Raw genomic sequence first — 14,598 nt, 5'->3', positions numbered from 1 at the left:
TGAGAGGAATGAAGGATAAACTCTTGACAGACAGTAATGCAATTGATAAATAATTTGGCCTGGGAGTATTATTACATATAATTGAAGGAGAAATTATGGAAATATGATATGCTGTTATAGTGAATGAGTTAAAAACATCTGCATATACAGAGATGGACATGGTGGATATTACCTGATCTTTGCAACATGAGGATTTTGATGGATTCAGTGCTTGTTTTGTAGTCAGGTGTTTTTTTACTCTCCTTAGACTGTTCTTTCCATCCACCACTTTCCTGAAGGCTCTATGAAATATTATTCTTTACATTGTTGTCACTAACATAAGATCTTGTGCACGTCTGCTTCCGTAAAATCCTTTTAAATATACTTTTTTTTTTTTGCAACAGACTCTAAGAACTCACTGTCAGTTGCATGTCCAGTGGCTACAATTGTTTTTATATACTTCTGACTTTTTAAACATTGTAAATAACTTGTAAGTTTAATTGAAGTGTAATATTAATATATTTTCTTTGTTTCTATGGTCATGTGGCAATTTTGTCTTAAGAAAATATAGAAAATTAATTCAGACCAAACAATACCATGATTTTGTTTAGTACATGTTGGTATGTTTTGTTAATTTTCATCTGATTTCATGTGGCTAAGCTTAGCAGATACTACTTGGGAAGCAGGTATCCTATTTTAAAATTTTTCCATTTTGAGTTGTCCAGGAGTTTCACTTTCCAATTCCTCACTATATTAAGGGTACAAGAAGACATTTTTAATAGTGCCTTTGATTCCTAAACTTTCCTAAAAGGTACTGAGAAATAAATGCCCAAGGATATGGCAGCAAATAAAAAAAAATATGCTATTTATATGATAATCTTAGTAGGATTTTTATATATGGTTGTATACTTTCACAATATATACTAATATTTTATTTAATAGAACACACAGGATTAAATTTTAAATATCAGATTCAGATTCTGCTGAATAGTTATAAAATAACTTCCTCTAACACAGTGACAGAAAAATATTTCCTTATGGTTATTACTTGGAAATTGGTACTGTAATGGAAATCAAAGTCATAGAGTCTTATTTGATGTTTGCTGATATAGATGAATAGTGTGGGAGATGTGTATTTGTTTTTTCCTTCTGGAAACAAACCAGAAGTTTTATATGTAGAAGTGTCGTTTGGACCTGTTTAACTTTGTTGTTTTTTTTTTTTTTGTTGTTGTTGTTGGTAGTGGTTTTTTTGTTTGCTTGTTTTTTGTTTTGTTTTGTTTTTTAGCAAAGAGGTAAAACCCCCAGATGTTTTACAGCCTATTTAACCTTCTGTCCTAGTATGTACTCAGTTAAATACATAGCATGCCACTGATCTCAGTGTGGCTGTAGACAAAATTAGTTTTGGAAGAGTGTCTTTTGTCCATTTATATATTTAATGGCTCGATATTATTTGTTTGTTTCTTCTTATTGCATGCTGTTGAAGGACTAATGTGGATTTGGAAGAAAAAAATTAGGTCCTGTTCGCTAAGCGATCATAAAGAAGATCAACTGTTTGCATCACCTGTAAGACTTTTAAAAACCTTTGTAATGCTGATTACGTAAGACACGTCTAAATATTCTTAGATTCATATTCTAGTAAAGAATACAAAAAATCATTAGTTAATAAAAGTACTATTGATTGAAATGAAGAAAAATCCATAATATTCACAGTTTGTTAATAGATCAAATAGTTAGCTTGATATCAGGTCAATAAAAATTTGGTCTCCATTGCACCAAAACAGATTGCTAAATGGTAGTGTAGCTTTCAGCTTCACTAGGTTTTATCAGTCCATTAAGGAGAAGAAATATCCAACTAAAAGAGAATGCAACATTTCACTTTTCAAAGGACTAGTAAATTTCCAATATCTCTTGGTGTTATGTCAATAATTAGCTAAGAGAAAGTGAGGAGGAATAAACCTTCAGGTGTTTTTCTCCCACAGTTGCTAATACAGACCTTTTAACATACTGCTTTGGCTCTGAAATGATTTAATCTCAGCAGCATTTCAAAATTGTCTTCAGTGCTTGTCTAGTATAAAACTTGCATAACCTAAAAATTATGGGAAAAGAAAAAGCATTTCAAAATGTTTTCGGATACCTACTCTGTTTTGTGATAGCTAAAGTATATTTTTGGTTACAGTTGACTAGTTGCTAAGGTTTCTTTTTACCAGACTTGAGAAAACTCGGTAAATTGAGGGGAGGGGATGCTGGCTTTTGTGACACTTTCTCAGTCTTCAGATTGACAGCTTTAAAAGTGGTTGAAAAACAACACATAGTGCTTGTCAGCAAATGTCTTTGGAAAAATAGAGCTTTAAAAGGATTGAGCATCTTTTTACGCTTTATCTGTTGCACTTACAGATCACTTCTGATGATGATGTAAGTATGATTCAAAATGGAGAACTATAAAACAAATAAACTGAGATTTTGAAACTAATGTTATGTGTTTGGATAGATAAATTGTGCCAGTGTGTTTTTAGAATAAGGCTATTCGAGGTGACACAAGAGAGTAATTAATCTTTCTAGACTAGAATATGATTAGTTTAGTTAAAAAATAAAACCAAGAAAATTCTCACAAACACTGAACAGTAGAAAGTAGCACTTCTGAGCAAGCAAGAAATTGTATAACTTGCACCTGTCTCAGTGAGCATAAGCACTTCAGACTGTGTTATATGTATGGAGAATACTTCAGCACAGAAGTATTAGCAGTTGGTTGTGATCTCACTGGAGAAATTCCATGTTCTTTTCAAGCTTGAAACTCATGGTGAGAACAGGCAGGCAAACATTAGCATAGTTGTAAAAACTGGTTTATTTTTTAAAAATAAATACAAAAATATAAATATAAAACATTGGCAGATAGAATTTGATGAAATGAAGTTGCACAAACTTTTTTTTTAAACCAGCTGCATATTACACTTATTAACACCACGTGTACATTTTGTTTTATTTTAATGTACAGAACAGGACATATTGGATTTTTTCTTCTTCGCCATCTTAAAAGCTGCACTTGCAGGAATAGGACATGTACCTAACAGAAGCGGCTTGTACATGAGGTTGCTTAGGGGATTATCACCCTGTTCAAATTTCTGAAGGTAAGATATTTTTTATTTTACTTACTAAAATGTACAACACTGAATTTCCATAGCTTTGGCTCTTGGAAGTTTGATTAAATAAAATGTTGTATATATTCCAAGTGGCATCCTACTAGAAAGAATGAATGACATTAATGGACAAGTTTAAAACAAATTTTAAAAGGAAACCATTGTGCTGAGTGGCAGGAAAATTTTCCTGAATGTTAAATACTGTTGAGTGCAGAAGGTGTCTGTAAAATTACTTCCGCTCAAAGGAAAAGAAAAAAGTAGCCTACTGTAGGTTAAGAAGTGTCTTTGTCACTTTCTCCTCCACCGTACATCTCAGCTAGCTTATTAAACCGAGGGCCCCACTCTCGGAGGTAATCATAGTTTTGGTCTCCTTCGGTAGTACCTGACTCCAAGGAGCTCAAGGATTCAGCTATGGAATCGTTTCCCTCATAGGCATAGGTTGCAAGCGAGTCGTACGGCGGCGCGGAGGGATCAGTGTCGTGCTCTTTTAGCCTTTGGTTAATGAAATCTCGGACATCCGTGTTGTCTGGTGCCGAAGGAGTCCTCCGGGGCACAAATAACGTTTCAGGGAGAATGTCTCGCCGAAGCTTCTTATCTTCGATAGCCGCAGGATTCCTCAGTGTGCCGATATCAAAGGCCTGGGTGTCTTCCTCTCCGCCGCCTTCGTCATTGTAACTCACAATGTTGTCTCTGATGTCCTCTTTAGAGAGGATCAAAGGCTCCTTCTTTCGTTGCCTCTTCAGAGCAGCAAATAGCACCACTATAACTTAAAGAGGGAAACAAAGAATGGGTAAAGATCTCTATTTAACAATTTCTTAGCAGCAAATCCACCGGGTGCAAGAGCGACATTTCAGCTACATTTCACCAACTCATTTTTTTCTGATAACTGGATAAACACCCCTATCTGTATAATGGTAGCACAATAAAGTCTATATCAAAAACCTATTTTGCACACATTCTGTGCTCTGCTTACAGGACCATGAGCTTGTCTGCATGCTCCTTCTGTAGCTGTAATGAGCTTTAAAATAGCCAGGTCTATTCTGAAGATCTTTTTCCTTTTTCAAGCTCAAAGGAATTGTTAAAAAGTGGGTTTGAGTTGAATTATAGGTCATTAAGTGTTATTCTACAAACCACAAAATGGAGGTTTTACAAAATTTTCCTTTTTTTTTTTTATTACAGCACTGAAACCACTGTATAGACAGGGCTTTGATGTAGTAAAATTACTGATTACTGTTATATTATATGTGAAATATATACTGCATATTGATTTTCAGTAGTTATTTAAATGAAAAAGAGACTTTTCCTCAAAAAAATTTAAAATGAAAGACATGAAAGCAATTTTTGATTACCCTATTCATCCTCTCTGAACTTTCTTTTTTCGGGAAACTTAACGAAAGAACATAAATGAGCTTCTGGCTGCACAGTGACAGTTTAACAGTCTGGGACTCGAATTCTTATTTACGGTGTTAAATTAGCAGATAACAAAGATAATGAGGGTTTGGCCTTGTTTTTCCCTTTTTATTTTAAGCTGCGGTTATATCCTTCTTGCAAAATCCAGGACCATTAACTCTATCAACCTGCATAATTTCGTGAAACGCGTCAGGCCTCAAATATTTGTTCCTGGGCAGGGGAAGGCGCGTTTCTCCCCTTACCTAGCAGGATGATGATGCAGAGGAGAATGGCCACCAGAGCCCCCGTGCTGAGGCCGGCAGGGAGCAGCAAGGCCTCGGCGCTGCAGGACTGCATGTTGCCCCGGCTGTCACAGGCGCACACGCGGATGGTCAGCGTGCCCGTGCTGCTCTGGATCGGGTAGTCGTTGTCCGAGATCACCACTGGGAGAAGGTAAGTGCTTATTTCATGCCGACTAAAGCCATTCCTCCTCGTCAAAATCCTGGCAGTGTTATCTAGAGTGATTAAAAGATACTGTTGTAGCCTATACAAGCAGAAACCATATCACTTATAGTAGATGCCAATAATCGTATTTTATATGACTTCAAAATAGGTCCTGATATCACAGTGGTATCTCTGTTTTTCTAATGGCATTCTCATTTGATCAGAAAGATATTTATAAGTTTTTAGGTACATCTGGCCTGCTTCTCTGTGCCTCTGCACCACTTTGGCGTGTGATTTGAAAAGAGGATTTCTCAAAGCTTAAAATGTTTTATAGATTAATGCATGCAGTGCATGACACAGTTACAGTTCAGGGCTGAAACCCTGAAATGCAGCAACCAACTGAGGAAAAAGAACCTTCCACTTTGTGCAGTTCAACAAGTACTCTGTTCTAGAAGATTCTTTCTATGGCTCATCTGTGACAACACCCACAGGAATGCTGTCAACTCAGAATGAGATTTGTTAAACCAAACCGCTTTCAACACACTGTAGAACAATGAATTATGTACCCTAGCACATGAAGTAGGGCTTTTTTTGGATAGAAATTGTCTTAGGAATTCAGAAAATGTGAAAGATGGTAGGTATTCTTGCACATTTTTGAGAAGTGAACTTATTACACTGTATCTGTAGCAGACAAATCTTAGTTGAGAGCAGGATATTTCAGCACCAAAAGGTGCCCATAGAGTGGCCACAGGGAAGGGAAGCAAGAGAAGGAATGAATAACAGGAAGAGACTATTTCTTCTACTTTTAGAGCCACAATGCTAGAGTAGCAGCCAACACCAGAGTTGATAACTGTTTCATCCAAAAGAGAGAAAATATAGCTTTAATGTGCACTAAAACGAAAATTTAATTTTCATAATATTTGTGGGTTGCCTGAGCTATGTGGTTAGCTATTTTGATAGATAACTTCAGGCACAACTAAAATAACCCATGTGCAAAAAGCAAGAAAATAACTACAGATAATAAGGAAATATCAAGATCTATACCTCTCTGTACTCAGGGCCTAGTCACCAAGATATAACCTTTGTTTAAAATACTAAATAATGTATTTTTTCATAGACTTCAAGATGTGAAACATAAAGTTTTTCTTTCTTGCTTCCCTTCACTGGTTTTAGGTATTTTAACATTATTTGTTTTCACTCAACATCAAAAAGTCTCTTACAGATCTTGAAACGCCTCTTCTGCAAAGGATTTTATAAGGTATGTGAAATATTTTATTTAATTACTTCAATTTCCCTACCATTAGAAGTTTTTTTTCTGCTGTTGTTTGTAGTCTACTACATCCAGAAATATTCATCAGGAACAGAGGATTATTTCCTTTGCCTTTATGCCTTTGACACATCTGAAGACTGATACCACGTCCTCTCTCATTTATGTCTTCTGTAATCTAGAGTCCTCTCAATTAGTCATACTAATAATAAAAGCCAAAATTCATAGTCTCACTTCCCCAACAGAAGCTTCTGAAAATTTTCTCTGATAAAGACAGATTGAGCAAGGATCAAAAGAAAAGCTGAAGTGACTCTCAGAACCATTATTTTCATTAATGGTCAGAAAGAAGCGAAACAGAAGGCCAGGGGAATCAGAACAATGTCACAAAAGGCTAAAGTGAAAAATCTCAACTTTCAGCTGAAGACATTTTTGAAAGCCTTTTTTCTTTTGTAGTCAAGTATTTCATCTGTCTCTTACCCCAAGCCAACAATTTTCTGATTTTCTTCATAACTTTTTTTAAATCACATTTTTGCTTTACACAGATACAAGTGTAGATGTCCTATACCTCATTCACGTAAAGTATTCTTGGTAGCAGCAACCTTCACAACTTCTCTACATACTGATAGACATCAAAAGCAAATATATTTCAGGGATGTAGCCAGACAGAAAAGATAAAACTCCTTCCTCGGAACAGGCATGAATTTTACCTTCATTGTCCTGAACAGTGAAGTTAGGGTTAACGGCAGCTAAACTGAAGAAAAATTTTTGTCCACCAAGAGGGTCATCTTTGTCTACTGCACTTATGGTTTGAATAAGCTGCAGGAAAAAAAGCAAGCAAACAAACAACAACAACAAAAAGACCAAATACACCTAGTTTTTTGATGGAGCTGTCTGATCAAAGAAGATGAAAAGCATTGGAGTAACTTGGCATTCACACATATTGACTTAATATTTATTCCGTAAAATAAAGAAACAAACAGATGTTCAACAAGTGTCTTATATAAGTTTTTTTGAAAAAAAATCTGTATTTTTCATGTGACAGAATATGTGCACCTATATTATTGTAGCTACATAGTGGACAAAACTTGCCAAAAATAGTTTTAGCTGTAGCTGGTAGTTGTTACACTTCATCTTTGATTCATCATTTTAAATTCAAATCAACACCTAAGACTGTAATTCACATGAAGTTTTCTATTTTTTGTGATAAAAACGGCATTTTATCAAACACATTTTTTTAAAGGGAAGTTAAAGCTTCAAATTACATTTCTACATTAAAACATTTTTTCTTTAACATGATTTTCTTATTTATTAGTATAGAAGAACACACCAACATGATTCCCGAGATAAAAAATTCCAGTTATATTTTAGACATATTTCTACTCTTGTAAAACATTGAAGCACACCCTAGAGTTGCACAAGTTTGGAGTGGGATGAGAATCAGGTGTCATAATTCTGAGAGTAAGCTGCACCAGGTCAGTTCCATACTCAGAGCTTTCCACAATGCCTACAACAAATTTGGGCAATTTTTGGGGACAATAATGGCAACCCCTTTATCAGTACTTCTTCCCTTGTAAGGCAAGTGAATATGTGGCTTTTTCAGTGAAATTTCTATACCTAAGAGTGGCTAAATATTGTTTCCCAAGCAAAATGAATTTTTTTATTATTATTTTTTACTTTATTGCCTATTTTCAATCTGGGGCTTTTTTTAATACTATGGCATATAAAGTGAATTTAAGTCTGGATTTTTGTGCATGCATGCTTGAAGGTTCAGTTATGTTCTTAAGTTTAACTTCCAAATATAGATTATCTTTAGCCTAGATCATTTTTATTCTTCATGTCTTATTCATCATTTTAAATTGCACTGCTCTTTCAACCATGGAATTACATCTAATTTTTAACACTATTCCTTCCCTGTGGTGTACTTGTTAAACTCTGTTTGTTTTTCCTCTTCCAGTTCTTCCAAATACAGCCATTTCTCTTCATATCACAGCTTTTGTCAGGTCTGATCATCTTTCACATCAACAACTGCAGTGCACTCCTGTTTGCCTTAAAAAACGCATGACTAACTCCCAATTTCTTTCTTGTCCATCCAGAAAATAGCAGTAAATATCTTGAGGAGGCAAGGATGGGATTTCTTTTAATATAGCAGCTTCCTTGCTTTTTCAACAGGAGTTTTGTCTTTCTCTAAATCTGTTTTCTTACATAATCCTCCAATAACTTTCTATATGAATAAAACTGATAATGCAAGCATAGAATATTATGTTTTTGAAGAATGAATATTTTAATTATTTAGTAATTAGCATAAGAATTTTAATATTTATTTACATTATTTACATTATTAATTTTAATATATATTTACAAAATTAAATATCAAAACACTAGTTTATTTTACTTAACAACTAGAGACCATGAATATGGTCAGTTGCGGGTGTTAGGCTATTGAAAATCAACTGAGTGTTCATTATCATAGTTTTTTTTTAAAAGAGCATGTAGAATTGAAAGCATTATATTGCAGCTTGAAAATGGCTCCCTGATAATATTGATTACTATTTTAATGTGATAAATCCTGTTTTACATGTGGTTTCCAAAAGTTCTTTTATCTTAGACCTGCCACCCAATTTCCTTGTAAATAGGGGTATAACACTCTTAAGTTGTTTCTTTCTAGAAATGGCACTAAGCAGTAACTGCAGGGAAGCCAAGGATGTTACTCTGTATGATGATAGTTAGGAAATTAATGGCACAGTAGCAGTCATGAGGGTCATTAGCCACTAAAAAACTGATAAACCACTGGAAACAAGTTTGCTATATGGTGTGCTTATTCCAACAAAATTCACTTTCTTCTTAGTAGGACTTTGGCAAGCATCAGTTCCGTCAACTGTTTAGGTAAATGTTTTCTTCAAAAATATACTATAGTTTTGCTTTTAAATTTAGGACAAAGAAAATATAATGTGCTATTGAGAAAAAGAAAGCAGAACTCATTAGAAACTCTACATCAATTTTCAGTTCAAAAATTTTTTCTTGCCTGAGTGAAAAAAGCAAACCTTTGAGAGTTTTTGAAAAAGGTAAAGCAAAAATAAAATTCTGATACTCATAAAATCACTGAGAGGTATAAGATCTATGGCTATATATTGAAGAAACTAAAGTAAGAATTTCTCAGGGGAGTTGGGAAAGAAAGAGAACAAATTTTCAAGTAAATTGATCACAAATTGTCATTTATCAAAAGAAATGAAAGATGCAATAAACAAAGATAAAATTACACTTCAGGATTAAAGGATTTAAGAAATTTTTACAGAAAGATCTGAAAAATAGGAAGGGAAAATTGAAAGCTAGAAAAACACTTCAGGGATTTTAGTTTTTCAATAGATGTGAATTTTAGCTATTTTTAGAAAGACACTTGTGAATGTAACAAGGAAAGTTCTGGAACTACGAAGATCCCAAAAGCCACATTTAAACAAGATTATGGGGAGGAAAGGACATCCTTTTCCTGATAAGGACTGTTATATGGGTCAAATGAGCTGATAATATGAAGAGCAGCATAAAACTAATTGGTTCAAGAAACTTAGTCTGTTTTTATAATCTATTCTGCAGTAAGTTATTGGCAAAAGGAAAATAGACCCCAAGATTTGTATTTTAAAATGTCTTTGAAAAAGAATCCATTATGAGCTAGACCTATTTACATAACATTTGACCATGTGAAAAGGTATGCATGGATTAGGTAAAAATGAAGGCTAGTAACAGCAAGACAATAGCAAGCCATTTAAACATCACACTGGACTTGAAAAAGGTGAGGCTGTTCCAGTGCTGGCTGTGCCAGGGCTGTGCTGGGGCTGCCCAGGCTGGCCCCAGGTGGTGCCAGCGGCTGCAACAGCCCCAAACTGAGTCTGTTTTGCCAGTGATGGTAATTTGTAAATTTGTCTCAAGCCATTTATTTTTCATCTTTTCTCCCCCTATATTATTGAGGGGGAAGGAAGTGGTTTGTTGGGCACTTGGCTGCTGACCAAGGTCAACTTCTGCTTTTTTTTTTGGCAGATCACTTACACATAAAGAAGAAGGGCCTCTCTTGTGACAACTACTATAGGGAAAATGAATATTTGGAAAAGTTTTACTTAGCTTCCATGCAAGACCTCTCTAAAGCAGGACGGACTTCTGCTTTCTAAACTGATTCTTATCTTTTACATTAGAGGATCTTTGGAGGCTGGCAGCTGAGCTGCCAGACTTGTGACAGCTGGGAGCTGACAAAACCAGTGGGATTCCATCTGTCCAGATGCCCAGCTCCTGCCTCTTCTCACCTGGGGGCAGAGGACAGCTGAACTTCTTTGGTTGCAGGGCTGCAGCAGTCTGAGCATTTTGCTGCTTTATTTCCCTGAACTCCTTTTGAGTCAGCCTTGTGTATGTCACATGAATGCCTGTGTCCTCTTATGCCATCACACCAAGACTGTCCTCATTTTTGGGGGGGGGGGGGGGGTCAAAAGAACAGCAACCACCAAAATAGCATTCTGCCAGAGGTGCTGCTTGTGTGTAGCTTGAGCTTTTGAGATAGGATATTTGCATCGTTTGTAAGTTCATGGTAGGATCTGACATCAGCAGTAATAGCAAGCAGGAAAACAATCACAGGCCCTTTGAGTCTTTCAGACTACAAAAGTCACATTTCTCTCTTGCTATATATTTTCATATATATGTATGTTTGTATACATGGATTTATGTGCACCTCCCTAGGTATCATATATAGTATGCGTATGTTTATATATATATATATGTATAAAATTTAGGTTTCTGTACAAATTAAGTAAATGGAAAAGTATAATATTCCTTATAATATCTCTCTTGAGTAGATGGGAATTACTGAAATGAATACAACAGAATCTGTGACTGATGAAGCATCATTAGTTTCAGTTACCTAATAGATATAAATTTCATGGATCAAATGTAATTATGAAAACCTGAAAGGGAAGAAAAATAGCAGAAATGTGGGAGGAATCAAGCTCAGGGAACCATGTTCAGTTTGAATTGATTACATTCTCTCAGGACAGATTGAATTCGAAAACTAAAAAGTCTTATTTATGAGCTGCCAGTAAACAAGAAGAATATAATTACATTCAAAAAGATTATTCTTGTTATCCTGCATTACATTTTTTCTCTTTCTGAGAATTGTTTTCTTTAAGCAATCATTTGCAACTCATATTTCTTAAAAAATATTTATATTTATGGCCCACTCAATAACCTTGGCAGTTTTTTTTTCAGATAAAGACGCTATTGAGCCCTATAACAATTTAAATAAGCATTTGTGGATGCATTGTGTCAACTTATTTAGAATCTCATTTATTAGTTATAAGTGATTAGTGCTATTTTATTCAACTTTTTAACTGACAGCCTATTCTGATTGTAAACAATACAACAATGCAATGTTTGTGAAATACTTTTATATTTACTTTTAAATTATACTGACTTTTATAGTCTAGATAGCACAGAAAAAAACCCTGTTATTTAAAATACTTGTACATGGAAATTTAAGTGCTCTCTTAACATTACATGTGCGCTCTAGAACTAGTAACCTGCACAGAAAAAATTCTGAAAACTCAAATGAGTAAAATTTGTGGATGTATGCTTTTATTATTTTTTTTTTTTTTACACAGGATGTGTTTTCTGTGAAACTGGAAGAGGAAAATTCAATGTTCTTCTTTTACAAGTATTAATCCTTATGTCATATTGAAAATTATTAAACATTTTTTGGCATTTATAGGAGACAATTCAGCTGTCCAACTTTCTACATTTTTAGCCAGTGATTTCTCTTTATCTAACACCTTGAATTCTCTTGTGACCGCCACAGCAGACAAATGCACTTGCTCAGTACCTTTATATATTTTATGCATTATAAATTTTGGCCTCAAAGTCTTTGTTATAAGTTCAAACTTATGTCACTTTGGAAGGAAGAATGGCAACCTGAATGCAAAATTTCCAACACAACCTGAATGTTATACCTTTGGGACTCTCAACAGTTAAGACAAGATGGCACTTGTACCACATTCTATTCAAATGTACTGAAAGGGTTGCACTGAGGTGCTACTGCTATCATTTTAAAGGTTTTATTATTGGCAGATTATGCTCTGGGACATGTAATAGAAAAAAAAATTTAGAAGTTCTAATAAGCAACTGCCTATTGGACATTAGAGTCAATTCATTTAAATCGAAGTACACATTGTGTAGCCTCAAAGAAGCAAAAGAAAATATTTTGTTACCATTTTAAAAATGCATGTTTTCTTGACAGAAATTTTTGGTGAGATAATGAAAGATGAATCTAACGATTGAAAAAAAAAAGTGTACAGGTTTTTTGGTTTGTATTCACTGTCAGCATGGATTGAAATATATCTGAATTTTGCTATTGGAGAATTATTAAAAAAATATAGATCAAAGTTTTTAGTTACATGTAATGTTCTTCTTTGTGAAATTAAGGGCAAAGTGAATCATGACCATGTCATGGACATATCTCATTGGGATTTAAAAGCAGTACAAGGTTAGGTAAGAAAAAGTGGTGATTGAAACACTAGTGTGCTTGTAACGTACTGACATTTCACTCTAAGCCTCACTTACAGAGCTTTTTTGCTTTCATTTTGAACATATTGAAAGATAATTTAGGTATGATTTTTCTTAAGCAATAGGCAGGAATGATCTACAATTGAGTTCTGTAGCAAAACTGGATGGTGGGAAGTGTTTATCAAAGGCATACCTGTCCAGCTCTGGCGTTTTCACAGACAAAAGTGTCGTAGAATACAGCAAACTGTGGCGCATTGTCATTAACATCCAAAATTCTTACATAGACAGGAACACGAGTAGTATCTTTGGGGTTGTCTGACAGTAGAAGAGACAAGAAACATGAGATCATTTTCTTATTAAGAGTTTTCTGTTTTCTTCCAAATTTCATGAGCAATACACATGCAAGATAAAGTTTGAATCTGGTCAATTTTTAGTCTACAAACCAGTAACAAGGCAGAATCAGGCCTTCTGAAAAACAAAGAAATTATTTGTGTAGAGTAAAAAAAAGAAGCATTGGGATCTAGTGAGCAATTAAATTTTACATGGAGATAAGGGGCGGCAAATGTTAATAATATATTCAAATATTGTATATGAAAAGTATGCCCACTACTAGAGTAACAAATTTGATCACCTGGTGGACTTAAGGTTTTGTATGGTTTTGATCTTTAATTGTAAAATTCTTTGTTTATCTGGTTTGTTTTACAGAGAAAAGATACCAAGGACATCATTTGTGCATTGTGTTGGTTTTGGCTGGGTTAGAGTTAATTTAGTCTATGACATGCACACATATTTTGAAAAATTTTTAAGTCTGACTTTCCTCTCTTGCCCCTCAAAGAAATTCCCACAAAACAAATGAAAGTACTCCTCCAAAAATTTGGTAAAGAACTTATTAGAATAAGATTTTTTAATGTTTAAATTGCCTTAAAAAAATATTAATGTAACTTTTCAGACCTTAGGTTCAGAAACAAGAATAATGTCCCCCTCACCAAATGCCAAGATACTATTATTATTATTTAAAGTGCGCTTTTGTTAGTATAGGTTAATTCAGGAATATAAGTGTCCCTGTTCTCACTTGCTGATCTTGTTGTCATACCAAAAATAATAAATAATTCCTGGGTGTAAAAACTGCAGATGTTTCTTGGAATTCTGCTGTGTGGTAGCTAAGCAGCATATGATTTTTTAACATTAATGGAACTGGATAAGTAACAAAAGTACCAGATTGTTCCAAATTGCTGATTTCCCCCCCTCTTCTTCTGCTTTAAATAAAACAAAAGACATTTAGGAGCAGCTGGAATTATATTGGCTTGTTATCAGTAACACCTTTGCTAAAGAGTGTGAAGTGGACCTTTTTTGACATCCTGAATTATTTACATTTCCAGGTTTAGCATGCAGTTTTTCATAGCCTTCTGTATGTTCATGCTAACTTTCCAAACCAGTTCTAACACTGCTTTCATTCTGTCATGCTTCACAGGTAGGATTTTAAAATATTTAAAGATCTAAATCTCCCTCTTCACTTCTTTCTCCAAAATTAACATATCTCTGTGGAGAATGCTAGCTACTCCGGATATGTCCATAATGTAAATTTGCTCTAAGTTTCCTGACAAGGAGGTAAGTTTAGCACTAAGATCTAGTCATTCAAGGATGCTAAGTTTCTTCATTATATAAATCTGAAAATAATTTGTACAACATTAGACAGCACTCTGAATGATTGCAAGCTCAGGACAAAGCATCAAAAGAAAAAGTTGTTTTTTTTAAAAAAAACAAACTACTGTGGGTTTTTTTGTTTTTGTGGGTATTTTTTTTTTTTTCGTTGTTGTTGTTGTTTTTTTTTAAACACAGAATGTTTAATTGGCA

The 14,598-nt window shown here is 34.4% G+C and overlaps 1 protein-coding gene across 3 annotated transcripts in view; it reads right to left on the bottom strand.

Moving 5' to 3' along the window:
• Window positions 1-2,803: 2,803 nt before the first annotated feature.
• CDH10 (cadherin 10) overlaps window positions 2,804-14,598 on the bottom strand; it is a 93,322-nt gene continuing 81,527 nt past the window's right edge. For all 3 annotated transcript variants that reach the window (XM_058041894.1, XM_058041807.1, XM_058041971.1), the window contains exons 9-12: window positions 12,938-13,059; window positions 6,921-7,029; window positions 4,766-5,017; window positions 2,804-3,879 (exon numbers count right to left, since the gene is read on the bottom strand). In XM_058041894.1, the coding sequence (XP_057897877.1) occupies window positions 3,386-3,879; window positions 4,766-5,017; window positions 6,921-7,029; window positions 12,938-13,059 (977 nt within the window). In that variant the 3' untranslated portion in view covers window positions 2,804-3,385. The remainder of the gene's footprint in view (window positions 3,880-4,765; window positions 5,018-6,920; window positions 7,030-12,937; window positions 13,060-14,598) is intronic.

Source organism: Melospiza georgiana, chromosome 1 (genome assembly GCF_028018845.1).
Source record: "Melospiza georgiana isolate bMelGeo1 chromosome 1, bMelGeo1.pri, whole genome shotgun sequence".
Classification (NCBI taxonomy): Eukaryota; Metazoa; Chordata; class Aves; order Passeriformes; family Passerellidae; genus Melospiza; species Melospiza georgiana.
Note: the sequence above shows the minus strand (reverse complement) of the source record. Positions and strands in the feature narration are given on the sequence as shown.